Source organism: Temnothorax longispinosus, chromosome 7, assembly GCF_030848805.1.
Source record: "Temnothorax longispinosus isolate EJ_2023e chromosome 7, Tlon_JGU_v1, whole genome shotgun sequence".
In the NCBI taxonomy this organism is placed as follows: Eukaryota; Metazoa; Arthropoda; class Insecta; order Hymenoptera; family Formicidae; genus Temnothorax; species Temnothorax longispinosus.
Window position 1 is genome coordinate 254,875 of NC_092364.1, and position 27,326 is coordinate 282,200.

The window sequence follows — 27,326 nt, forward strand, 5'->3', positions numbered from 1 at the left end:
TATATAACTATATTCCTCCAACAGATTATATATATTTCGAGTTACGCGGAGGTCGTCAAGTCGCGGTCTGCTGACGCGAGAAAAAATATATAGCCCCTCCACCCCCTACTCACCCACCCCTCATCTCGGCACGATTCTCGGTGTGGGGGAAGCGGAGAGAGGAGAAGCGCGCGTGGGCGCGTAACATTCTCGCGTGGGCGTATGGCCTGTTGCGGGGGCTGAAGCTAGGTGATTGGAGACGAATACAGAACGAGGGGTGGAAGCCAGAGAGAGAGAGAGAGAGAGAGAGATCGTTGCGAGATCGTTGTTGGATTTTCACTCCTAAACACGAGCATCCACATCCCCCACAAGACGTAATTTGTTTTGACTTTGTCGATATAATTTACATGAATCATGGGAATCGAGAGAAAAGCAACCTTCCAAGGGTACCTTCAGATTAGGAAATCTAACAACTTTGAAATTTTTCATTACGTTATATCGTCAATCATATTTCTCGTATGAATTACATCTACGGTTTGTGTTTGTGGATGGAAATTTTCCAAGATTAAATAAATGTCAAATTATATAAATACATATACGAGATTGAGACATACGAAATGTATAATAGTAAAGTTAAGGCAAATTCAAATTCGAAGCGCAAACGTTGAAGCGAATAAGAGTTCGATAGGTTTACTGTTTCGATTTCTTACTTTTCATATATTTTTTAGATTTAAAAAGATGTAAAATAAAGAAGCCAAAAAACGTTTCTACCTATTAAAATTTCATTATATCCTTTTACCACTTTTTCTATTACAACTGATTCTTTGATCGTCGTTGTGCCGATTTCTTTTACTGGAAACTGGAAACATTCGCATTGAGAAAATAAATATTTGAGAAGTGGAGATTGGGACGGTAGATAATGTGCCGGTTGAAAATACACACGGCTCTAACACACTACTTAAGTATACATGTTTCCCCTGTCATAGACCGTAGAACCGCGCCGCGTACAACGTCACCGTTTCAAATGCCAAAGAAAACTACCCCTATGACGTTTGCGTAACCGCCACATTAATATTAAAGACAAACAGGTAACGTCATCGTAGCCGTTATGTGACGCAATGCCGGTTGCTATGCCCGCGGTGGCCACGGTAGGGGGTGTTTTAACTTTCTATTAATTCTTCCGAGTGTCTGTGGCTTGCGTTTTACTTTGGCGATGGAGTATCGCGCTAACAATATAACGAAACGTGGCAGTTTTTTTTCTTTTACGCTGCTTCTTCAATTTAACGCTAGACTGAAGGTATACAAATGCAAGATTATCTCCGCTCTTAAAAGATCCGCTCTTATATATTCATAGAGAACATTTTAAATATATAAAAGCTGCCAAGCACACACATATATACGCAGGAATAGCTTAACAGAGGACATAAAGAATTGCATACTTTGCAGTTCCTCCTCGATCCTGCTAAGGTGAAGGCTGCATTCTTTCAAGATAAGGCGATCCGTGTACGTTTAGCGGTCGCGCTGATTGTGTCATGAGTTTCAAGGGCTGACAGAAGAGCGTAAACGGATCTGTGTCCTTTTACCGAAGAGGAATGCCATTCGGATTACAGAAATATCGAATTATCGGCAATAAGAATTGTGTAGACGCCGAATAACGCCGTTCTTGTTTCCCTCTCCAGCCCCCTCCTCTCCCTTTCCATCTTTTGTAGAAGACGTAGAAAGGGAGGGGGGGAATCCTTCTTCATACAGGATTCAATAATGTCAGAGGAGCAACATTAGAATGCTTCAATGAGAAAACGGCTTTAAGCTTGCAATTAGAGAAAGAAAGATAAAGGCTACATTTATGTATTCGATGTCGTTAGCGAGATGCAGAGAAAGAGAGAGAGAGAGAGAGAGAGAGAGAGAGAGAGAGACTCGCCACCCCCGTATTTTGACTTTCAAATCGAAGCGATGACGCTCGATAACGCCGATTGACAGCAAAATAACAACATAATTCCCACGCGAAGCGATCCTTATGACGCCACGTCGTTCCTACGTAGGACGGTAGGACCGAGGACGGTAGGAAGCCGGGGCCGGGGCCAGGATCCGTCGGGAAGACGTAGTTGGGTCATCGCGTGGGCAGAGACGTCTTTTATATCAACGACGAGATCGTGATCGTGTACGCGTACTCACACGCCCCGTTGGCGTCGTGTGCGAGGAAACGCAGCGCGCGCGCACCCGTCGTCGTAGGGTGCTCGCCACCGCGAGTCGAGAGATGGGGAATGCTCGTTCACCAAGGTGGGGGTTGGTTGATCGACCGTACCCGCTTTTCTGCTCGTCCTGCCGAGAGCCGAGCCCCGACATTCATTCCACCCCGAGCCGGCGGATCCGCTAGGACGTGCCCGTTCTCCACCTGGTCAGCCAAGAAGGAGCCAGCCGAAGGAGCCCAAGGACTACCGCGAGAGGAAGGCGAAGAGCGAAGGGACGAGCGTCCGCGTAAAAGGGCAAGCCGGCGAAATCGCTGCGTCTCGAAAGGTAGACGATCAACTTGCTCGCAGAGTTTCTTTCACTCTTGATCCCGTTGCCGAAAATCAACGGGGAAAAACCGATTCTCAGATAATGAAACTCGAACGATGAAAATGTAATTGTAAACGCATTTTATCGCCCGTCACGTAGCCAGCCACTTTTCGCGCATTCATACAGGTAGTTGCGCGCGCGGTCTTAAATCAACCTTCACTTTATTCCATGTAATAATATTAAATTTCGGTGATAGAAAGAAGATTCACACATTTATATGTCTGTCTTTGAAGAAATTTCAACACAGCTGGCTACGTGCGCGCGCGCGCGCGCGCGTGGGTGCGTGTGTGTGTGTGTGTGCGTGCGTCGTGTGTGTGTGTGTGTGTTTCTCGGGGTTGAATGTAAATAACTTTACGATTCTGTCAGTAACCCTTTTTGAAATGATAATGCGCGCGCGTGTGTGTGTCTGTACTTTTCAATTCTATATTCTAATTCTAACAAATTAAATAAAATGAATTACGGCGGTGCGTAGGATGTGCGTGAGGGAAGGCTTTTACGCGCACTTAATTAATTACGTCAACGAGAACTCTCATTCAATGAAATGCATTTTTAATTGCGATTTGCCTAGCCGCGTAGCTCCTACACGCCGATAAATGACTATAGTATTTGTAGATGCAACAAGTGTACGATTTCTAGGTCTACTATATCCGGTTTAGCGTTACTACACGACTCCCTTTAATTGTCAAACTTTGCCGTTTCGTTTTGGATATAGACAAATGTTAATCCCGGGAATAATTGTCCGGGAATAACTGTCGTGAGAAAGCAACTACCTGTGACAATGTACTGTGACAAATTTGACTATACGTTCCATGAAAATGTTTTAAATCTTATATCGCGAGATTCGGAGAAGGATATTATACCTTCTGTTATCGAGACGAATGAAATCTGAATTATATTGTAAAATGTGAAATTAAGTGACCTTTATATGCAAAAAAGGAATCTACTGCAAAATTCGAAAGGTCAGAGGTCATGTATTTTTCAGTAATTCAAATCTGATTAAACTCTCCGGATTACGTAATGCGAGTCATTTGCGCTTTATGCGAAACTGCGTATGCGTATGCGATATATATCCAAAGTTGTCCCGCTACTGTAAATACGCAGTTGCACACGTACATGTCGGTCTCTACACGCAATTTTGAACTCTGACATTTCGAGGTAGCACCATCATCCGTGCGCTCGTTACTCGCTACTCTCTGCAGCCATTTCCAGCATCACCATTAGAGTTGACGCAATTATATGCGAGTTAACTTATCCTCAGAGGGTCTCCGTAATTCGTTAATGAGAAGCCAATTGAGAGCAATTAATCGGTAATTCGATCGCAACACGCGGAAACTTTGCCTTCCAGCATTATGAAATTTCTGATAAGTCTAGCGGCTCCTAATGAACGAAATATAAGACATAAATTTACGCGTTAAATTATAATTATTAATTACAACCATAATTGCGCAAAATCCGACAGAGAATCTCCCAGGATTTTAGGATTTCAATTGAAACAAATCGTTCCGCCCCTTTTAGAATATATATATGAATTTAGGATATGTATATATTTATTATTTCTCACGGAATTTTTTTATATACACGTGGGACTGTAACGCGCCTGTATCGGCTCTATCGCCGTCACGCGATAAAACAAAGTTCGATAAAGTCAACCTGCCAAGTTACACATGTGTGACGTAAAGTGGCTGAAAACTCTCTCGCTGTCTACGTCATACGACAGTAACGTCATAGTCGAAGAAAGTAAACCGCGTCGATTACATCAAGTCGTGACGTCGCGTCGTCGACCGAAGCTGCGACAACGGCGTCATATCTGAAGAAATTTTATTATAGAACTCTACGCTACTTACATATTATTTTTATGTAACCGCAGACGTACACACACACACACACGCTCGCGCGCGCGCGCATGCATATGCATGCTACATGGGAAACCCTTTATCGAGCGACCTTATTGCTCCTACACTCGATCTTTCCACGCATCGCGGAAAGAGACTCCCGACATTTCGCGTTACATGACATTTAAGTTTCTTCAATCGCTAATAAAATTTGAAGAACCATCCACATAATCCTACGACCTCGGTCGGAAATCCATTGTCAGAAAGAAGAACTTGGTGGCGGGGCGAGGGGGGAGGGGGGAGGGGCTCGAACGGGGAGACCCGGGCGCGTATGAAACAAGAAAAGAGTATCGCGAAGCTCCTGATCGTGAAAACGCCGCTCTCATCGGAAAACGCACCAGCAATGAAAATCCCGCAATTTTCCCGCAGATGACGTACAACTGGGCGTGGTTGTTGCTGCTGCTGCTCTCGCTGGTCTCGATAGGCACGTGCCTGCCTACGAGCCTGATGGAGGACACGAAGAAGGCGGACCAGGTCATGAAGCCGAAATGTAAGATTCTAAGTTTGATCGCGTATCTTCCGCGCGTCGAGATTCAGATTGTTAGAGAGATCGCGTTATCAAATTATCCTATACGATTTCGATTCGCTTCAACGCGCCTCGCAATACCAATTTCAGCAAAACGAACGCAGGAAACGTTGATGTTCGGTAATCAGCAGAATCGACAGGTTGCCAATGCCGCCGCCAACGCCGGTGAATCCTTCACCTCGAACGCGGAGAAACGTGAGTTATTAGTATTCGTTAAAAGATACAATGACAATGCTGTGCTACATTCTGGCGAATACCGCACGAGGACCATCCTTGGAATTAATCAACATTTACGTACGCAGGAACCCTCGCTGCCTCGGGGCTGGGTGGCTTAAAAGCGGCTCTTGCCGAGGACGATAAACCATCCCCAGCTCTGAAATCGCCTAGCAACGCTATGTACGAGCACGAGGCGTACTCGCCATATGACAAAAATTACGAGTGAGTTTACTTCTCGCGTCAGCGGGAGGATAAAGTTTTCAAAACTTGATACCTCGAATCGTGTGATGATTTTAACGTTAACGTTCGATTTGATCGGTACGAATGTAATATATTTTCTTGCGTTGAGAAGCTTATTATATATATATATATATTAGAAATTATAATGGCCTGTCGTGCAACATTTGATATATAGCTTTACGTTACTTATTCCTCTTGGTTACATTCTTGCGTTACCTCGATCGGCGAGATTCGCCGTAACGAATGAAACGCATTCGTGTGTTCCAGCTATAGTAAAGTCATGGTGAACGAGGTCGAGGAGGATATACCGCGAGTGTGGGATACGATGCCGTATTCGCAGTATTACGCGAGCGAAGATCGGCGGAAGAGATCGGAAAGGTCAACCGCGACCGTGCGGCCGAGCACCACGTGGCAGCCTCCGACGAGTTCGTTCCAAACGAAACGATCCAGCCTTGTGCCTACCGAGCAACCGGCTCAAGTTAAGAGGAGGTAAGTGGCCGCGTCCTACTTCCTCCTAATTCTCCCCGAAATCGATAACCCGCGTGATCGATATTACCGGGGGCAACCGCTGTTAAATTGCGGTAGGTAACGAAATAACGCCTCCCCTCGAAAGGGGCAAAGACAGAGGACGACGCGACGGCGCGGGCGGTCTCGTTACGCGCGGCTTCGCCTATTTTGTGCAACCTCGCACGCGCTTATTTCAAGAGCCGAAGGGAAAATGGGAGAGAGCGAAATAGTAAAACGTTATTTAGTTGGAGACCGATTTGCGAAGAAGCTTAGCCTCTCGGTACGAGACTGATATTAGATTGTCGCGTGATGCAATATCGGGAATCGACGCAAAATGAGTTTCATCAAATAAGTTACAATTCTCTCTCTTTCTTTCCTTCTTTTCGATACTCTAAATCTAAATCTAATTCTAAATTACCCTCGGATCGACTTCAACGTCGCGGAGTTGCGCACGTTGAGTTGGCGCGATAACGGGAACCCTCGCGTAAAGTGGGGATCGACTCAATGTACCCCGGCGCACAAGGGCTATGCATCACCGTGCGCGCCCTTTTCACCCTTTCCACCTACCAAGCATCCCTCTTTTCCTCCGGCGTTTCTTCTGAATGGGGAAGAGAGAGCTCGTGAGGGCGTTGCCCTCGGCGCAGGGACGGCGGCGGTCGACTTGACGACCGAAGTCGTATTGAACCATTTGACAGAGCGAGAGAGAGAGAGAGACACTGCGTCATCGAAGAGCACATCAGTAGCGTATTCTCCATTTTGGTATTATGTAAAAATGTAGCCGAATGAAATTATCGAAAGTTTCACATTGATATTCATATTGATCGCATCGGGTGACTCTCAACGAACCGATTAGCCAACGTTATAATATTTCTTTTTTGAAGCGGTTCGTGAAGGACGGAAGTCATCCGATGATTGAGACATAGGAATTAACTGATGACCTTTGTTGCATCCTTTGACGTGTCTTATTTTTCACATCCCACCCATAAAAACGAACGAAACGAATAAAACGTCACGACGGTCACGACGTTTAATATCAATAACGCGACGTTACGTTCGTCGGTTCGAGATCATGCGACGCCCCGACGCGACGGTGCGAGATAAAAATACGCTTTCCCGATGAGGGTGATGCAGATTTATCGAGCACCAAATCTAATTTCAGGAAATCGCGTCAACACGCGAGCACTCGATATCGAAGTGCTTCGTACGGAATTGTCTAAGGCCGATGTTTAAAATTAAACCCACGCACATAGGACTCTCGTCGAGTAGACATTATCTTCGTCTCTCAAAGTTAACATCAGCCGTCGCCATCGCGGCCCGTTATTTTTACACGAAAAATGTACGAGAATGCATCGCCTGACCGTCGCAAATGTCACAGGTCATTTCGCCGGACACGATAACGATTAATTTTTCCTCGATGAAATTCTTATAACGCGATAACCGTTTCCATTATAGTAAACGCGATTATATATATAATGCGTGTTATCCTTATTGTTAGACGCAAGCGCCATAATAATAGAAGCACTCGCCGTTAAAAGCACTTTAAATGCATTTTCATGAAAAAGAACGGCACGAGCGTTGCGCAATGCCGAAGAAAATCGTTTTATTACGATTTGCTCTGGTCCTCACAATATAACTACATCTAACATCAAATTAAGTTAAAATTTTGAAAAAGCTGAATCAATTAAAGACGATTACATATAAGCGCTTAGCTCGCAAGAAACTTATTTTCCTCGTTCGTCATTATATCGACATCTTAGAAAGTACAAGTCTCTCGAAAATTGATAAAGAAATTAGAGTCGGAATTAAGATTGTAGATCTTCGATGTGGCTTCATCGGAACTTGGAAAATCTCTCAAGTTCTGAAAAAAAATTCCTCGCATATTCTCGCGGAGAGAAAGGGATGGAATTATGCTGGATGGATTTAGGCGAATATGCATCCGCTTGTGCATTGTACAGCATTGTGGAACACGGACGTGGCCGCACACGAAGGAGAATTTGGTGCAGTGCACGAATCGCTCGATACGCGTGACGCAGGTGGTAGTGGCGGTGGTGGTGGTTGAGTATCCGCGGGAGAGAGAGCGGTCCCACGAAAAGCTGAATGGAGCCGGGATGTCGAAACTAGGTCAGAGCTTGATTGTTCGGCCGTATCTCCGACCAATCAGCTGACAAGCATGACCCGTGGATTTATCGACGATACTTCCGGCTGCGAGGGACAGGATGAGCTAAGCATCCGCACCATCCTTCCGCCGACGCGCGACGCGCGACGCGCGACGCAACGGTATAATAATAATCCGCTGACGCATTAGACAACAGCCCTGTCCTCGTTTTGAAAACTTGAATGGAAGCGTCCCGTCGAATGCAGATCGATAGAGGAAACCCCGACGTAATGAAATAGATTAATCGATTAGAAGAACTATGTACATCGCGTCCCAAAAAACTAACGTCAAGGATATAAAAGTGTTCCGAGGCATTCTTCCGTTAAATTTTACCCTGCAGCGTAACTTTAAATTCATTTTCCCCTGGAAAAATATTTCGCGACATTCAGAATAGAAGAATAGAATTTTTTATTGTTTACAAAATGCGTGTATAATACTCATAAAATAGAATTTTGTCGCGCGACGTGGCTGTTTAAGTAAGCTGAGCGCTGAGCTTAAGAATAGAAACGCACAAATTGCAGTAGCAAGATCCAGCGGGGGTGGTCAACTGGTCAGCCTTGGCGCCTTGACTCGAAGGGCCTTGTTAAAGTCCTTTTCTTACGCGCTGTTATGTACTATAAACACTGAAAAAAAAGCTGAATGAAAATATATTCTACTGTGAGTTTTTGGCATATGGCCATTATAGTCAACCTCGCGGTCGATGACCGTTAGCGCTGCCTCAACCAGGCATCATTTCATCATTATCGATCGTTCTATCAATCTATCGCAAATATGTGTACAACAACTATTGGACGTACGACGTACGATGTACGGGGTGAGTCTTTCCGCGTTAATCGATGACAGACGACGACAATCGTCGCCGCAATCGTTTCGCACGATCGAGGTGCGGTATTGTCCCCGTGCGGTATATTGTCCCCGTACTCGTGCTGTTGTGTATCGAGTACGTATGTACATACAAGCTTGAATGCAGCTATCGCGAGACTCGCGCACAGGCGCTTACAAAGGACAGCGAGATAAAGCGCACATGCTGTTCGCTGTTCGTGCCTCTTTGGAGAACAATAGCGCGCGCGCGGATGTCTCGTGGTCTCGATGGGAGACGAGTCGTTGGTGATTGTCGTCAGTCGCTTTTGCGTCACGGATAAACATCGATCAATCTTGAAATATAAATGTCGCGCAAACAACGGGAGTAATGCGAATTCACGAAGCGATTCCGAAATGAGATTGCGAGACGATAAGCGTGTATTCGTACGTCGCGGTCGCGCGGGGTAAAACGACGACAATTTTTGTACCCGCGAGCGCGAGATTAGATCGTCGTTTCTCCTCGAGACACACACCTGTTTAGCATTATCGCGATGGGTCACTAAAGTGACTCATGACTGATTGAAGTGAGAATTAACTCCATTCATCATTAGATATCGCACACGTTAATTCTCACTCACCGCGAATAATAGTACGTAACTAGTTTTTTTAATTCCCTGCGTGTCCTCGAAAGAAGACCCGCTGAAACGTTGTCTTATGAAACAGGTACTTACAGGACTAACTTTGCTTTGCTTGAATTTTCAGCGTCCCGTTCTATCAGGAACCGCGATACAAGCGAGAGCTGTCTTTGGATATCAACCCTAACGACATGTTGACTCTCTTGTCACTGTGGGAGAACGAGCAGCGTAACGGGTAATGATCGGCGACATTTCTTTAAAATTCATTACATCTCTATAAATATTAAATACACGCTATAAATACAGCGATTCAACTTTTATTCCACCAACAGAAACTGGCGCAAATACCCTAACGAGGAGTACGAGATTGACGACGGCGATTTCCTTGACGAGGAAGACGGTAGAAACGGTTCGTGTTGATGACTCTCCGATTCTATACGTACGATTAACTCAGCTGCACGAAAATAAAAACAATCAAAGGATAACAATGATAATTTCTTTAGCGAGGATAATATCTGTCTTTTCGTCAGTTCTGTATCCTTTTTTAGCTCTCCCGTGGCTGACGCCGGTGTATCCCTCGCGGCACTACGACACGTTGTCGCCCTCCGACATCGGAATAGTCCGGACTCACCCGCCGAGCTATTACGAGCAATACGGAAAGCAGTTGGAGCAGTACGAAGACCCCGCGCAATACGGCAATCATGTTAATCCGCAATACGATTTCCTTTATCCTCAACGTGCCGCGTACTATCCCCAGAAGAGGTTTATGGTGTCCAAGAAGCGAACGCAGGTGAATTAAACTCGACGAGGGCTTGCGCAAAGAAGAAATTCAAGTTAGACGAAAGAAAATGGTCGAAAAACGCCTTCTTTTTTTGCACTTTCAGAGCTACGATCCGTACTCGGCCGCTCAGCTGCGGTTAAGCTCCCAACCGCGAAGCTACCAGTATCCTCATCGAATGGTCTACTAAGTAATCCGCGACGTTTTGGGGCTGGGGCTGCCCAGAGGCGCGCGCGAGGAGAAGCGAGATGTCTCTCGGATGGAGATTCTACCGGAAGGCAAAAGATATTAGCAGCCGACGTTCCCTTGGACTTTGGAGTCGGAGCTCTCTTTCCACGAACGGCTCTCGCCTGTCGCTCCTCCTCAGCTATCCTCCCTTTCTGTCGCAAGAGGCGGAACAAGCAACAGTCGCGGATGATGCGGCGACGATGCGGATTTACCCGTTCTAAGAAACACGGTGCTCACACAGAGAGAAGCTTTCCTCGGATTCGCAAGAGCCGCGCTGAACAACTGATTGTGAGAGACGTGAGAAACTGATCTTCCATCATGCGGTCTTTTTAGTCCAAGTATCTCGGAATAGAACATAACACAAATATAAAAAGCGATAAATTCGCGTTTAGGATATAGCATTTTACCGCGGTGACAAGAATCAACCTTTTGACGGGTCCTTCACAGAGGCCGTTTAGTAAGAATTTTATGATGCAGCTTGTGAAACATATCAGAGTCTACGACTCAATATTCGGAACAATTTCTTGTTCCGTTTGAAAAAGCAAGATCGTCGAGGAAACCGATCAGTTTCGATCGAGCTCTCTTTCTCTTTCTCTCTCAATCCGATCCTGCGATAATACTTAAAAAGAAAAAAAAAGAAGTTTCAGCGCGCTCTTGTTACTTATACTTGCTTAATGGTAATGTTACAATTTTAAGCTCCTTTTGCGTGTAATACGGGTGTAATACGCGACGCGCCCGTAATAACGCTACGACTGAATCTTTAAACAATCGTAGTATCGAATCAAATTACCCTCAGGCTTGGTTTCGACGACTTTGTGACTGATAAAACACCCACACACACACACAAACACACCCACATATATGTATACATATAATACAAATATGTACATGAGACGATATAGTTTTGTTTATGAGTTAGCATGAGACTAGATGTAGATATATTCGTCTATTATATACTAGATAATTCGAGCGAGTAGGAATTGAGAGAACGTGGAGAAAACGAAAAGGCGAAAGAGACATATTCGACGTTGTATATGTATAAAGCGATAAAAAGAGTATATAGAGGCCGACCGAAATTTACCGTGTGAGATTAAATTCCACTTTAGTATATGCAGATTATGAGAATTGCGCGTTAGAGCGTTACCGTGAAATCTCTAGAAAACTTGTAGCGGTCGCATCAACAAAAGCAGTGTCAAGACATATATATACACGTTACGTCGTTTAACCAAGGAAATGCGAGCCGAACGTTGATTGACCGTCGCGTCGCGTTGCGTCGTCTTTGTCATATTTCAATTATCGGTGTCTGTATTTTTGGAAAACGAAGAACGCTCGAAGAAGAAGAAGAAGAAGAAGGAACAAATGCGAGCATAATGTCCTTGAGGGGTTTATCCTCGTAAGGGATTTATCTTCGAACCAAACACGGCCTTCCATATTCAACACTCCGAGGAGACTGACAATTTTTACATAATTAATTAACATAACTACACTTTACATACATGCGTAACGTCTTCACTAACGAAGTTACATGTTGTGCTTTTGTTCCCTGCCGACGTTTGAATTAATTATAGATACTGAGAGTGTCCCGCACGTTCGTTGCTTTTCATTTATGAATTCGTCGAGCGAAGTTGACTTTTTCCAAATTCTTTTTAGGAACACTGGCACACGTGTGCCATACGTCCAGTTCTTTTTAAATTTTATTATTATTGATAAAAGAAAAAAGCGAACAATATTCACCACAGTAATTTCAATTTTTTTCATGCTTTTCTTTATTCACACGCACACACACACACACACACACACACACACAAAATTGCTATGGATTTAAATTAAATGAATCAAATATAACTAAAAAGTGAAATCTCTTGAAAAGAATCCATCCTTGAAGAGATATTAAATCTATTCGTGCCCATATAGTGTCAGATCGAAAAACAAATTTTGTCGATTACAGAGTGCCAGCGGCGATGTGATAAAATCTGCTAACGGAATATGATGGCATCAGATTGACTTCGTAATCATTTGAATGACACATTTAAATGGTTATGAGATGACAGATTCTGCTGGAATCTGCTGGTAAACTGTCAATGTATCGCTAACACTTTGCTCTCTAATTAAAGCTCTTCGTTTAAAGCAAGAAAGGCCGGAGCACTCTCGCAAGTCTGGAACAACGTCCTTCCGAGGACAACCGAATACGCGATAACGGGGAACCGTTCATAATTTTGTTCGGGACATTTATTTGTTGTCCAACGTAGTTACGTTCAGATTAGCGATATAAGTTTCAAAAAAGACACACATAGACAGAGACATACGCATCAGAAATATCCGATATTCGCGATGCGCACGTAATGTCGGACAGGCGGTAACGATCGCAAACGAAAGGGAATCAGCCAATTAGCTTTACTCTTCTCGAATAATCTTTTGCAACAACGCACGATCAATGTTCAAAGCAGGTTTGCCTGAAAGTGTGTATTTTTGTTACATGTATGGTGGTAAAAAAAAAAAAGAAAAAAAAACAACGGCAGCGGCCGCGCATAACGTGCACATATAATTTTTCTCCCCCGCGCACACGTGATATCCCGATTTACACGTTCAGCGTCTCTTCCTGTTACCGATAGTGATTACGCCGTTATCATTAAGACGAAAGCGATTTCCTTTTCTTTTTCCCTTCTTTTTCTAAGTATAAGCTTTGATTGTCTCTCTCAATCACATGATTTGGCGACGGTTAATTTTTGTCTACGAAAAGTTGTGGAAATGAAAATGATGTGTGTGTGTGTATATATATATATATATATATATACATATATACACATACACACACTATCCAATAAGATGTCTGAAATGAAAGTGTCGTCTCTGTCTTCTTTTGTGAAATGTACAGCAGGATCCGTTCTCCGTATGGGAGCTGCGAGCGAGAGAATGCTGCGGCGGTGATCAATTTCGAGACGATCGTTTAAGTTTAAAGTTTAAGCCAATCTCGATCGACAATTAACTTATAATTAATTTTTCAATGATGATATATAATATTAACTGATAAGTAATATATATATAATAATAACTAATCAAGCAACTTGTCCTGTTTTGATATGACGTATAGAATTATTAATTCTTGACTGTTTAATCCTTTATTTTTATTATCTGCATAAACATGATATGAATTTTAATACATGGGAGTTTTTGAGTTTGTTGAGCGTGCAAATCGAAATTTAAAAAGTCCAAATGGCAGATTTATGGAAATGGCGGCTTTGAGCAATCAAGTAGAAGTCGGTTGACACCGAACAAGTTGATAGAAATATCGTCGCGGTCGAGATCGCCCTAGATCTTCAATTTCAACTCGTTTCTCAATTTTTTTCATCGCGTTACAACACGCCGGTCGCTGAAGCGTATTCGCGCCGAACGCGCGTCCTGCGCACTCTATATCCTCTTGAGTTGCACCACTTGCACCCGGACTGACTCGGAGCGATTTCGATTTCCGAGGACGGCGAAGACGAAAGCCGCAACCAAAACGAATATACCTGTATATTCTGTTTAAGAAAAAAACATCCGCGTTTCTCTCACTTTTAACAGAAACAACGCTAATTCTTGTATATTCTGTGAATTCTGCCTCGGCCTATCGACTGGTATCGAGTTGTATCGAGTCGAGATTCGAGTATCGACTGCTTATCCTCGTCCCCGTCAAGTGACAAGTCGTTTCGTTCTGTTCCTCCCTCTCCCACATGCTACATCTTTGTTTTTGTTAATAAAGGACAATATTTAACATGGAATCGGTGGAATCCACCATGATTAAAATACATATGTAGAAATTGTACGTTCGCGCGTCGGTCATCACTTATCTTCGTAATTCGTATTCGCGCTTAACCTCTAAGTCTAAGTTACCTGTTAGGTTATCTCGCTTCGTTTCGGCGTCAACAGAAGACGTTTGCACGACGATAAAAGTTGCGACGAATAAGTTTATGAGTCACGCCGATCACGCGTAACACCTGTGAGAGAAACTAGGAAGACTGGCATGAAATTATCTTAGGTCTGCGATTTATTCCTTTCTTTTTTTTTCTGCTCAAATCTGGATACAGTGGATTAAACAATAGAGATGATCTCCGATCGCGCGAGCGAATATCTGCCTTCCATTCCGTGGGCGGATTGGATCGATTGGATTCTGAAACAGATTTATACAATTTCTTTGTTCTATTTTTTTTTACACAGAACGAAGCTCAACCGTAAGGTAGTCGGTCAATCCATGCCGCGGCGGAGCGCGGCGTCGCGACTCGCGACTCGCGACGCTGGGCGAAGGGCAGCACAACACTTGACGAATATCGGAACCGGGAGTGAACCACTGATAGAACTCACTTTGACTTGCCCCGCACACAGAATCGAGAAAAGATTCAGATTCTCTTTTCAAACTCTCGCCCGTCAAACCACTGTCTTTTATTTCCTACAGTTCTTATTCTTCCCTTCCTTACAGTTCTCCCTTCCGCGATACTACATCCAGATGCACAATTTTGTTACTCGATACGTCGCAGGCGATTCTTATATCTTTTCGCCCTCCGTACGAATAATTTCGACAATCGACGCGTTCAGAAAGTTAACTCGCGACTCGCGACCTCATCTACTTCTCCCTCTGGGAAAATCCACAAAAGAATTCACAGAAAACACAAAATATCACAACGGTCATCTCTAGAGTGTGCGTGTGTGGTGTGGCATATATATGTATCCTCTCATACGCGGGCGAGAATGTATATGAGATGAGAATGAACGTGACAGCCTGCTCTCCCGCGCGAGAACGTGAAAAAATGATTGTTAACCAACACAAACACTTGAACGTTAACGACCTACACTACATAGTCGCGTTTTTTGATCGTTTTCCCACCCCCGCCCAGATTGTCATTGCTGAACGATCGATATCACAGCACCATGTATTGTTGCACGGTAAACTTCACTGAACGAGAGCAAAAAATGGAATTTTATATACAAAACTCGAAACTCGTCAAGATCGAAAGCAGTCTAATTGATTTTTCAGGCACGTGCATGCATCTTACAATCGAGGAGTTTAATCGACTCAACGTGAACGTCCGATTATTTTATTGGCCCTAATCTGTCTGATAAAAAGCCCTTTTTCTTCTTTTTATAATATTACGTTCCTCGGATCCCACATCGCAAATGTAGGAGCATTCATCGTAGAATCGCGCGTATCACTGTACAACATTTAACATTATCCGAACGACGTCCCGAGAATTTTCGTATTTGATAGGTGAAGAACGGTACCAAGAAAATTGACACATGTAATTTTTTTCTCTCTACATAAACTGCATCTATTTTGTTTTCCGTTCAAACACTAAATATACTTAACCACTGCACCTTCAATCGCATTCGAGTATGGCAGAGAGACACCTCCTCCTCCTTTCACCCTCCCGCGATGTCTGAAAGGAATATAAAAATATCCCCTTCAGGCACACCGCGTTCGGGTGTTCTCCTCCATACCGGAATGCGGAGCACAATCACTTTTCCTTTTCTTTACATTTCACTAGACACATGCTCAGAGCTCATTTTTTGTTAACGCCACCAAACACTGTCCTTTAGGAGAAACCAACCAGTCCTCACTGAAAAAGGGGCAAACTGCTGTTGGCATTACGAAAACACAGATACGACAAACTTTATTTTGCGATAAACAGATTTCTGTCTCTTCCTGGATTTGCTTTTTTTTTTCCTCACTGTCTTCACTCTTGGGCACAGTCCAAACTTTATAAACTTGTAACTACATTCACGGATTTTACTTACTGCACAATCACTTAAATGTTATGCCACACAAAAGAAATCTACAGAAATAAGTCGTAAAACGGTTAATTATATAAATTTTCCATATCAAATATACTCTATAACCCAGGCCTTTCACATTTTTTTTGCCATTACGGTTTTATGAAAATTGTTTTCGCGACTTATATGTGTGTTCTCATATCATTACAGCACAGTCAGATACGCGATGTGTTTGGCATTGACTTCAAAGGACTCTACTTTTAAACGATCCTCTTTAGCAAAGTATAATTTACAAGTATATATGGCTTTGAAATAAGTATATATATATATATATAGCAATTAAAACATATAAATGTCCAAGATTTGATATTTTTGAAATCTAGAATTATATAAAGAAATTCTTTTCGTAATTTTATCATTTTAAAGTGGAATATTCACCGCGTGTTTAACTATTTTTACGTGCACATACACACGCACACGAACATACATACACACACACACACGTCACACACATATATGTCTCAAGAAGACATTCATTTTGCATTTGGCCAAGAAATAAAATCAATTAGATTAATATATAATTATATGCATGTCTGCAAATGTGAAAGAACTGTGCACAATATTACTAATATGTACGTATAGTCGATAATGTATGTATATGTATATAATACAAATAAATTCTTATACTACACCTTAAAGTAATTATATAGCATCACTTGCGATAATGAGAACTACACAATATCTGCAATAATATTCAGTATGGTCATTAACGATCTTGCTGATGGAAACTTTACCGTTTGGTAATCGCGGCTACCTGATGAAAATCTCTAACTAGGGAACGGTATCAAAGTTGTGTTTTTTGATAGAAAATAAGTACTCTAATCTCTCAGAATTAGCAGTAACGTCGATGATGTGCATTTACGGAGAAGTAGTCATAATTCTGGAAAAGTATATCACAAATCAAGATTACCGTATCAAGAGATACAGAGAGCGCGATATCTCTCAGTAATATTTCACAATCACCCTCGTCTATCATTAAGTTTAACAACTGTACAATACAAGGATCAAATATTCATAATAATGCGCAATAAAACCTCGCATTGCCTAATTTCGACCTACGTTCGAATTTACGTGTGCATGTAGAGATTCACACAATCTCTCGTGTAAATCTATCTAGATCGGTAAACTCAAATCTACCATCAGGCATTACCAGTTCTTATCGCATGTCTGATTGTAGGATATAACGTTAATGCACTCGACATTCTCATGTCGATGCAATGTACATTCGTATAAAAAAAAAGAAAAGAAAAAGTATCAAAGCACCATTACGATTCTGTCTATAATCGTGAGATTAATTCATATCTGGAAGCCAGTAGAAAACGAAATACTTACATCGATCAAAAAACACAAGTTCTTCTTCTCACAAGTTCTGTACATTGTTCAGCAGTTTGAGAGACTTTCCCACTATGATCGTTTGGCGAGAAAGTATTGTAGTATTCTCGAAAATGGACTAAGCGAAATGTACAATAGCTACTTAAACATTAACAATATAATTATTCATTTATATGATTTGACGTAAAAAAAAAAATGAAAGGAGGAAAAATTTTCAGTTTCTCTCTTCCACATAAAATACTTACCGCCACAAATCTCTACATTCTGGACCGTGTGCAGCACAATTTCCAAAATTTACCGATTTGCGGCGCTAAACATTTTCAACGAAAAAAATTAAAAATTTTTCCTCATCTCGCAGTTTATGTCGTTGCTTTAATCCATTTTGAGAGAAATATTTCCTTGCCAAATGATCAGAATGGAAAAGACCCTAAAGGGAGTTGCACGTTGAAGAATCTTCGCACTTACGATATGAAAATACGGACACAAGATACGATACTAAGGTTTTCTTAGGCGCTACCTCCCTTGACCACTACGATCACCAAGTGGTCCTCCTTAAGACTCTCTTCGCTTAAACTAGGACACGTGCGTTTCAAAAGTTCCGTCGAGAATGCACAGGGTGGGAAGGCGTAGAGCACGCCAGTGCCTTCCGTGTCCTTGTTCACCAACGATATGACACCGGCAGCCTCTTTCTGCTTCAGATAGGAGACGAGGTTTCGCAGCGGCCGCGTCTGCACATTAGCGTCGTCACTGGTGATCGCGGTACTCGAGCCAGCCAAGCCGAGGAAGATGGCGTGCGAGCTCGACGTTTGGATCCGTTTAGATACGTCGTCCAGCTTGGGCTGGTCGAGACGCAGCCGCTGCGTAATGCGCAACATATGCTTACCCTCCTCGTCCTTCATCAGAGAATCGATTATCTCCGTCTCGCCATCGGTCAGGTGGAATTTGGCTGGGAACAGCGAGTTCTTTAGGATCAAGGCGCCTTGCCAAACCGCGATCGATTTGCGCGCGACGTCTGGAAGCGTGCGGGACGTCGACAGCATTCCGGTGCGGGCGTTCTCTGAATCGGAGTCCGAGTCTGCCATCTGCCGTCGGCGCGGCGAGCGTGATCTCGATCTGTCGACTCCAGGTTCGCGCGAGAGCGATCTTCTCAGACCACGTGGAGTCTCGTACTCCAATTCGGGCGGTGGTCTTCTACTGGGCCAGTCGGCTTCGTCGCGGACGTAGCCGTCGGGATAGGAGCCTCTGTAACCACCTCGGGCGCTTCCTCTCCTGTCGTGCCACGGCGCGTTACCTCTGCCACCGCGGAAGCTTCTCGTCCCGTATCCAAACTCGCCGTCAGGCCCATAGGGATCATACGGCGATTCGTAGTCGACCGGGCGTGGTCTGCTGAAGTCGCTGCTATCCTCGGGATACGATCTAGGTTTAAAGCCAAAGTTGGGGCTCACGTCGGCAAAATCCACTCGCAGCCGGCGATCCGGCCCGCCCAGAGGGAAGCCGCGCATCTCCTTGACCGCTGCTTGCGCGGCGTCTATCGAATCGTAGAGTATATAAGCGTTACTGTCGCCCTTGATGTAATCGATCTTCTTTATCGCGCCAAACCGATCGAACTCCCGTTCGAGCTGGGGTACGGAGGTCCACGGGCCAAGGCCGCCCACCCATATCCGGGTGGTCGGGGTTGCTTTCCCGTAGCCGATCTTACACTGAAACTTGCCGATATATTGGCCCGACAGCTCCACCTTGCATCGATGAGCCATGTCTAAGGTTTGGAAACGCACGAAAGCGTACGCGTTGCCGGTGCCGGGCGGTGGGCGCTTTATGTCGATGTCGTCGACGATGCCGTACTTGCTGAAAATACGGCGCAGCTCCTCCTCCGTGATATTGATCTCGAGATTACCGGCGAATAGAGTTCTGGTCGCTAGAGGGTCGTCCTCCGGCGACACGTGGTGCAGATAATTGGGAAACTTGTCTTTCTTGTTTTCCACTCGCTCGAATCCGTGGACCGGATGGCGCATCATCATGTGTCGCGGCGGCCCGTAGTGATGGGGCGGGCCTGGGTGAACGTGGGGCGGCCCGTGGGGATGTATGGGCGGTCGGACGAACTCGTGATGCGGCGGCGGGACGGTCTCGCGGCGCATCTCGCGATGAGGAGGCAGGCCGACTGGCGGCCCGTACACTCGCTCGTATCTCTCGAGCGGTCTGTGTCGGTCCGTAGGTCCCGGCGACCGTGGGTAGTACCTCTCGTACTCCGGCGGCGTGATCGACCGCGGACGACGGTAAGTCTCGGGTCGGTCGTACACCGGCTCAACCAGGGCCATTTTGTCGTACATGATGATGCGCGGTTTCGCGTGTTTAGCGTCCCGGGCGTCCTCGGAGCTTCGGAAGCACACGTAAGCGACCCGCTCGTCCGGCTCGTGCGAGATCTGAATGGAGAACTCGCCGAACTTTTTGTACTCCCTGTAGAGAGTGTCCTTAATCACCTCGTCGCTGGCCTTTGGATGGATGGAGCTGACGCAGAGCACCTTGTAGCTGTAGGGTCTCTCTCGCGGCACGTCGCGCGACGCCCGTAGATACTCGTCGCGATGGGAGCTGGACTCGACGTAGCGAGCGTGAGACGATGCCCTCGTCGGCGGACTCGGACTCCTGGCACCTCGGCTTCGCCGCCGAATCCTTTCCGGACTGATACGCTCGTCGCTCGAGTCATCGTACCTAGAAATCATACGATCATATTAACTTTTAATAGCACAGGCATACGTATACAGACACGCAACAATGAACCACGTGCCACGTGCCACGTGCCACATCCCAAGTTACATCTGCGACAACTGCAGCGAGATTAAGGCACTGTAAAATACTCGCGCGGCGAAAGTTACAACTTGAACGAACGCCGAGAAATCACAAGAATTCCCATCGTCAAGTTTCCCGGAGACGCGTTAAATGTCGCTATAGATGCATGAACATTTCGCCAGCTGTAGCGACAGAAGGGTAGTTCTAGGTTCCAGCCCACTCGACGGACTACGCCCGCACATGTAACGCAACCACATCCTGCACCCATATACGCGCACAAAAGGATCGCGACGAAAAGGAAAAGCAGAAGAAAAAGAAAAAAAAAAAAAGAAGAGAATCCGTCGCGCGTCATCGACGCTACGTATCACATGTCAACCATCATCGTAATGCAGATCAACGATCTCGACGAGCGGAAGCTAGCAAGGGGGGCAGGAGGGCGGGGAGAGTAAAAGAGGAAAAAAGAAGACAAGGCGCAGGAGGTCGCGTGTTGAACGCAACTTGTTTGACATCAACGACGACGGACGAGGACTGAGGAGAGTGAGGAGATGCGCGTGAAGTTGCCATCGGGGGAGATGAGCGAGAGTCGAAACGAGAGCTCCCCTGGCCTTCGCGGACCCGCTCGGTCAGCTCGGTGTCGCATTGTCGCATTTCGCAAGCGTCTTACCGTCCCATGGAAGATCGGCTCCGCTTGACACGAGGAGGCGGGGTATCGCGACTCGAGCTCCTCTTCATGTTGTTGCGGATCTTGACCGTGATTTTGTGTCGATCGTCCCGCGGAATCCCAATCATCAACGCTGCTTGCTGCTTGCACCGCAGCTCGACGAGGAACAAGAGAAAAGAAAGACACGCGGAACAGGGGGTGAAAGGGGAAAGAGGATGGAGGAGGTGGAGGAGGAGGAGGAGAAGAATAAGAGAGGAGCAAGGACCAAGTGCGTCCCAAGGCTTTGCTAGAAAACGGCTTTTTTTCCCCCGGCGGAACGACTATCTCTCCGCTGCACGCTATACCGCTGTCCCCGCTGTCAGTATCGCGTACCGCTGTACCTCGCTAACCTCGCCTGTTTGTGGCCTACGCTTACGATTGCGAATCTTGCGATTGCGACGCAACGAGCGAACAAAATGGCGCCCGTTGTTACTTGCCCCGTGCCCGTACTCCCCACTCCCCGTCTTCGTCGTCATCGCCGCCACCACCGCCAGGCGCCACTGTCGCCACCCCGAGTTTCCGTTCGCGACGACTTCCGGGCGCGAGATTTTGCACTTTGCCTCGAACGAGAAAAGAAAGAAAAAAGAGAAACCCAAGACCCACCGAGTAAACAAGGAATAAAGATAAATATTTTTATATTTTTACATATTTTGCATTTTCTTTTCACAATCCGCCACATTTCTTATGAATTTCTATCGACGACGGATGGATTCTCTCATAAAGAAAATTCGTTTCGCAGATGCACGAGTATTTATAATTCGTTTACCACTAGCAAAATTAATGTGAAAAACATGACAATTATCACATTTTAAAGATAAATGTGTGTACGTTAGAAGATAAGATACATAATTAACATAAATTTTATTTATTTTTAACAAGACAAGTAGACAAGACATTTTTAACAGATATAAAAATGTGAGTAGCCAATAATAGTCGAATGATAATTGAAATAACATTCACCGAGTCACTAAGAGTTCTAAAATATTGGAATATTTTATTGATCGTCGTAACTGAATTTTTCCGTATAATTTATTATAATCAAATTCTCGAGACACGCTACATCCAATATACATAGACTAGAAAAATAATGAATTATATATAGGTGTATATATATATATAAATATATACATACACACACAAGGTTAAATTCGTATTGTATTGAAAATTCCTACTAAAAAAAAGGTACTTGTACGATGAGAAATACTGTAAAACCAGACACCATTATATTAAACAGAGTATTGATATTATAGATAATCGCGCGCTTATAAAATATTTGGTAACATATAACTGAAAGATAGCTTCTATACAAAACAATTTATGGCAGCTGCCAATTTATTATCACGTTTCGTTTATCATGACGTTTTAGTGTAAAGTATATCTGAAAATAGGAAATCCTTAATTTTTCTGTCATCATAATTTATTATAATCATATATATTCGACGGATAGAAAGTCTCTGACTTTTCGGTACGCTCGATATTAATAAATTAATACTTTTTGTGTTCATAAATTAGTTTAGTACATCATATTGCAGAAGATATTGATAGAGAAAGATTGAAGAATTGACAAAGATTACGAGTGCGTAGTAAGAGTTAAGTATTGCGTACCTAATTGTATTTACAGATATTCATATATTATCTAATATTTAATATTATATGATATAAAATATAATTAATATTTAATGTAACATAATTAACATTTAATTTTTTAATTTAACAATTAACATATTACCTAATATAATTTATGTGGCATACTTTATGATCTTCGTAGTAACTGATAATTAAAGCATTTAAAAAGCAAAAAACCAATTATATGATTTATGTAATACCAAAAATTTTACATATAAAAAAAAAGGGATACGTATTATGTTAAATAGTAATGCGCTTTTAGATACATTAATCATTTGGTGGTCGTACAAAAATAAGATTCTTTATATATACCAAACTAGAAAGTGAAAATAAATACTAAAATAAATCTTTATCGCGTATTACAAACATTTGTGTTTAAAAAAAGTAGCTACGTGCTATACTGTTGATTAAAATTGGCAGCCGCTGCGTGTATCACTTATACTTAAAGTAATCGGCATGATAAAAGTAGAATTCGTAAACGAGAAAACGAGATGACTAATTACAATCTTATATTGAATGATTATTATTGAACAGTCTTGAAAGTTGCATTGAGGTCACTTGACGAATCGGTCAAATTCATCTAGATCGCCAAACAAGAGCAGCAACTACAGGATGATCGACAGAGCTGTCACTCGTGTTTCATCATCATATGCAGACAGTTTTACTTTTCGAGTTACGATTCATCGCTATCGATATGAACTGCTTCCGTAGCTACCTCGGGAAGAGGAGGAGGAGGAGGTGGTGATGGTGGTGGAGGTGGAGAAGGTATGGAATTATTACCATCCAATGACGTTGACGTTTGTCCTTCTTGCGTTGGCGATTTTGAACATTTGTCATCTACTGGCGCTGGGCATTCAAAATGAACGCAGTGAAACACCTGTAAACACCCAGATTATTTTTACCTGGTACGTTCCATACAAATGTATTGAGACACGTGATCTGATTAGGTAGGTACCTCATTTGCAGTATTGTGAGTGCCCACTATTTTTATAAAAACTACCGGACGGGGCGGATAAAAGTGTATCGTCTGCCAAGACCGACAAGCTTCCTTAGTTTTATCAGCGACCAATACCCAACTCCAGGCATTGCCCGATACTTCTATGTAATATGAGTAGGAGCGATTGTCGCAATCCCAAAGTAGTAATCTGTACAAATACGAAAACAGTTAGAAACAAATACAGTTACGTTATAGCACGTTAGAGCACACAAATAGGACGTGTACCGCATGGATTCTATCATATACGGCTGGCCTAATTGTACTAGAATAGATCCAGAGCCGAGTTGATGGCACGTATAACCACTGTCCCAATCGTAAGTGGATGTGTCTCCATTCAATAAATTATTACGTGACCTAATTAAAAATAATGAAACTTGAAAATTGTCAATATTATGTATATATTGGATATGATTTTTAAGTAGAGACGGTAACGTTCACTTACCTACTCACACCTTCAATAACGCACGCACTTCGCTCGGTAGTGGCAATATTTTTTGTGGGTATAATCAAGCCTTGTGAAAGCTTCACTGTATGATTTATGTAGTATGCTTCAAAATTGACAACATGAAAAACCTATCGAATGAAAATGACGAAAGTTTCAACATTGAATTGTTACAATAGATTTATACACCCTCATACGTTATACGTGTATTTATTATATTTAAATATTTATTAAATTATTTCGCGTTATTTTGTTCATAGTTATATGTATATGCATTTATATGTACGTATATAGATAGATAGATAGATAGATGTATATACGCGCGCGTGCGCAAGCAAGAACGTATGCATACATACTCTGATTATATGTATGTATAGTTTAGAAAACTCACCTTATTTACTGTATTATTTGTTCCTACAATACGAATATAAAGTACTACCCTTGGCTCGAAATATAAAAACTGCCAGCTGCGACAAGAATAATGTTTATGATTGACAAGCATGACCCAATCCTTTTGATTCATAGATCCCTTTAATAAAATATATCATAAAGTAATAAGAGAAAATATATCTATCTGCAATATATACGTGTGCGTGTGCGTGCGTGTGTGTGCGCGTGTGTTTAATGCTTAATATCTATCATATAATATTATATTGTTGCTGCAAAATGGCCGTACCTCTATATAATAAGAATAAGATCGCAAATCAAGATCCCATAGTAACATTTTTATATGATTTATAATATACTGAGATCCTAATTTAATAAGAATCCCATGCTCTTCCGTATCAGATATAGTGTGCCTAGTGTAACCGCGTTCCATATCATAGTTGTGTGTATCACCATTAAGTAGGAAGCTACGCATTTCTCCTTGTAACACTTGAGCACCGTGAGACGGATGCGCAACATTTTCGTCGATGAGCAAATGGCCACGATAGGGAAGTTTCGAGTCGGGCGTATGCGTCTGTACGTCGATCGCATCCAACAGAGCGTCTGCCGATACTAACTGAGATGATCTTACGGTGCTCAGAAGATCCGATAACGGAATTAGACTCAATCTTAATTGAGCTGTAAAAGTTATTCGTCCGTAAATAATTTTATGCACGAGTTCCGAAGGAGTAACGTGCTTAATGCGCGTAGTTATTCGTGTATTCGGAACGTACCTAGCACTTGGATTGGATTAACATCGGAATTGGCATTGACCCATGATCGTACGCCTGAAAAAATTTCTGTTTCTGGCGCACAGAAGGAATCTCTGGATATCAATTCAGTTAGAGCGGATGAGCTCAACTGTTGAAAACTCTCATGTTGTATGACTTCGGATGCATGTATGTCCATGTATTCAAAGCAAACCTGAAAACGAATCGCATGCTAATTAATAAATTATCACGTGTTAATCTTAATTTTATATACATACATCATACATACAAGTTACAAGGTACGCTATGGACAGACTTGAGAGAAAGAGAGAGAGAGAGAGAGGGGGGGAGGGGAGTAAAGATGCGCATATAATACTAACGTTAGTCAGAAACTCCAAGTGGTATAAAAATGCGGTATCCACGATTGAACATACATTCTTTATGCTCAATATCTCTCTGAGATAATCAGATATAGCTGCCTCCAAGTCCATAAATCCATATAAATGCGCCAATGCAAGGATATCGAGAATGACCTGTAACAAAGAGAATCAAAGTAGAAGAAACACAGATAATCGATCCTACGTATGGTTCCTAAAGATGATAATAATATTATCAAGGTACCTCATCTCGCTCGTTAGTAAGCGACATGCGTCCGGTATAAATGTACTTGAGCAAGCCTTTGAACGCAGGCAACGAGGAAGCGTTGAGCTCTATTTCACTTTGCATGGACTCCTTCATGCCGCCGAACAACAGAGCTCGGAAGTACTCGCTACGCGCGGCAAGAATAAGCTTGTGACTACGGAACTTTTGACCCGCCACTACTATGGTCACGTCGGCATATTCCTCAGAGAGATAAACCGATCCCATGTCTTCGGAGAGAACGTGAATGTGATTTATTTCGCCAGACGACGACGTCAGATGATGGTGCGAGCTCATTTTCGTCGATGAGCAACCGACAATATATGTCCACCCTTATACACCCTTGATCCTTGTATGTACACTTGTGCCAAGCTTTCCTCGCTTTTCCTTGCTTTCCCCGCGGGAAGCTTTCGACGGGTCAACAGGTCAACAGGTTAGGTTCTGACTGTCACAACATTAGCGACCTGCCAGCTGCCACCACGCCACACGGTCGTAGCCCGGTAGCTTTTTTCAAAAACCGAGTTTCTCTCGCTCAATGGTTCTTTATTTTATAAACACATGTGTACGGTGTACATCGATTCCGATTTGCGAGAATAACGTGAAAGAAAGGAAACTTGTTCACCGTGCAAGGGGACAAGGGGAGTATATATACATACATATGGCTGCAAGAATAACCTTGGTTGATGAACGTAACGAACAAAACGCGTTGCACGAAAATTATTAGATTAATTATCTCGCCCGATCCCGATCCCGATCCCGTCCGAGTCCGATTCGTCGAGCGTATGAACTATGAAATCGCTTAAACGGCTTAAATCGCTATTCGCTACGTTACAACTTACAGCTACCGTTATTGATCTCTGACGCGTGACAAACGAAATTTCAGCAATTTTTACCGCCACTGACCGTCTCACTACTGTCACTCTCCTCAGTCACTATCGGATTTTCCAATTTCCGATTCCCGATGCCTTATCCGCCTTATCCCAATCCCACCTATTTTCACCTGTCGTGGCGATCGTAGCCTATCGCCTACTTATCTATGCGAATGAATAACGATGCGAACTGTCCAACTATGCGAACTATGCGAAGGCCGAATCACGATCGCCCCGCGGCTCGCCCGCGATCAGTGCGATCACCTGCGACGCGACGTCTGCCGCTACGATCTACGATACTCGATAGTGCGGTGCGATGCCTGAAGTTAGCGCCGCTTACGGACTGACGATGCCCTTTTTTTCTTTTTCCTTTTTTTTAAATGTGATTGTGGAATATGAGTGAAATTAAATAATATGAAATTTTTCTTAGTTGAGGGTGCGTGAGATATTAATTCGCCCCCATTAACCATTAACTTTCTACACGCG

General features: G+C 43.4%; 3 protein-coding genes across 4 annotated transcripts; 1 reads left to right on the forward strand and 2 right to left on the reverse strand.

Moving 5' to 3' along the window:
- The first annotated feature begins 2,050 nt into the window (after window positions 1–2,050).
- LOC139816525 (prohormone-2) lies at window positions 2,051–13,569 on the forward strand. The gene is given in 10 exon segments (XM_071784112.1): window positions 2,051–2,404; window positions 2,406–2,493; window positions 4,797–4,917; window positions 5,044–5,148; window positions 5,256–5,391; window positions 5,677–5,898; window positions 9,635–9,742; window positions 9,840–9,916; window positions 10,056–10,297; window positions 10,392–13,569. Coding segments are annotated over 10 exon segments (1,347 nt in total). The 5' UTR covers window positions 2,051–2,240; the 3' UTR covers window positions 10,476–13,569.
- Window positions 13,570–13,621: 52 nt separating this feature from the next.
- On the reverse strand, window positions 13,622–21,572 carry Nito (RNA-binding protein spenito). Its single transcript, XM_071784094.1, has 2 exons — window positions 21,096–21,572; window positions 13,622–20,353 (listed from the first exon to the last, which is right to left on the reverse strand). The coding sequence occupies exons 1-2, from the start codon at window positions 21,218–21,220 to the stop codon at window positions 18,154–18,156; spliced, it is 2,325 nt and encodes a 774-aa protein (XP_071640195.1). The 5' UTR covers window positions 21,221–21,572; the 3' UTR covers window positions 13,622–18,153.
- A 403-nt stretch (window positions 21,573–21,975) lies between these two features.
- Btbd9 (BTB (POZ) domain containing 9) lies at window positions 21,976–27,292 on the reverse strand. 2 transcript variants are annotated; one of them, XM_071784102.1, is made up of 10 exons: window positions 26,811–27,279; window positions 25,954–26,633; window positions 25,713–25,865; window positions 25,357–25,546; window positions 24,873–25,261; window positions 24,588–24,725; window positions 24,197–24,327; window positions 23,980–24,108; window positions 23,713–23,902; window positions 21,976–23,634 (listed from the first exon to the last, which is right to left on the reverse strand). In XM_071784102.1, the coding sequence occupies exons 2-10, from the start codon at window positions 26,266–26,268 to the stop codon at window positions 23,431–23,433; spliced, it is 1,839 nt and encodes a 612-aa protein (XP_071640203.1). In that variant the 5' UTR covers window positions 26,269–26,633; window positions 26,811–27,279; the 3' UTR covers window positions 21,976–23,430. The 2 variants fall into 2 exon arrangements, with proteins under 2 accessions (XP_071640203.1, XP_071640204.1); XM_071784103.1 differs by lacking the exon at window positions 24,588–24,725 and having other exon boundaries at window positions 25,954–27,292.
- Between the last annotated feature and the right edge of the window lie 34 nt (window positions 27,293–27,326).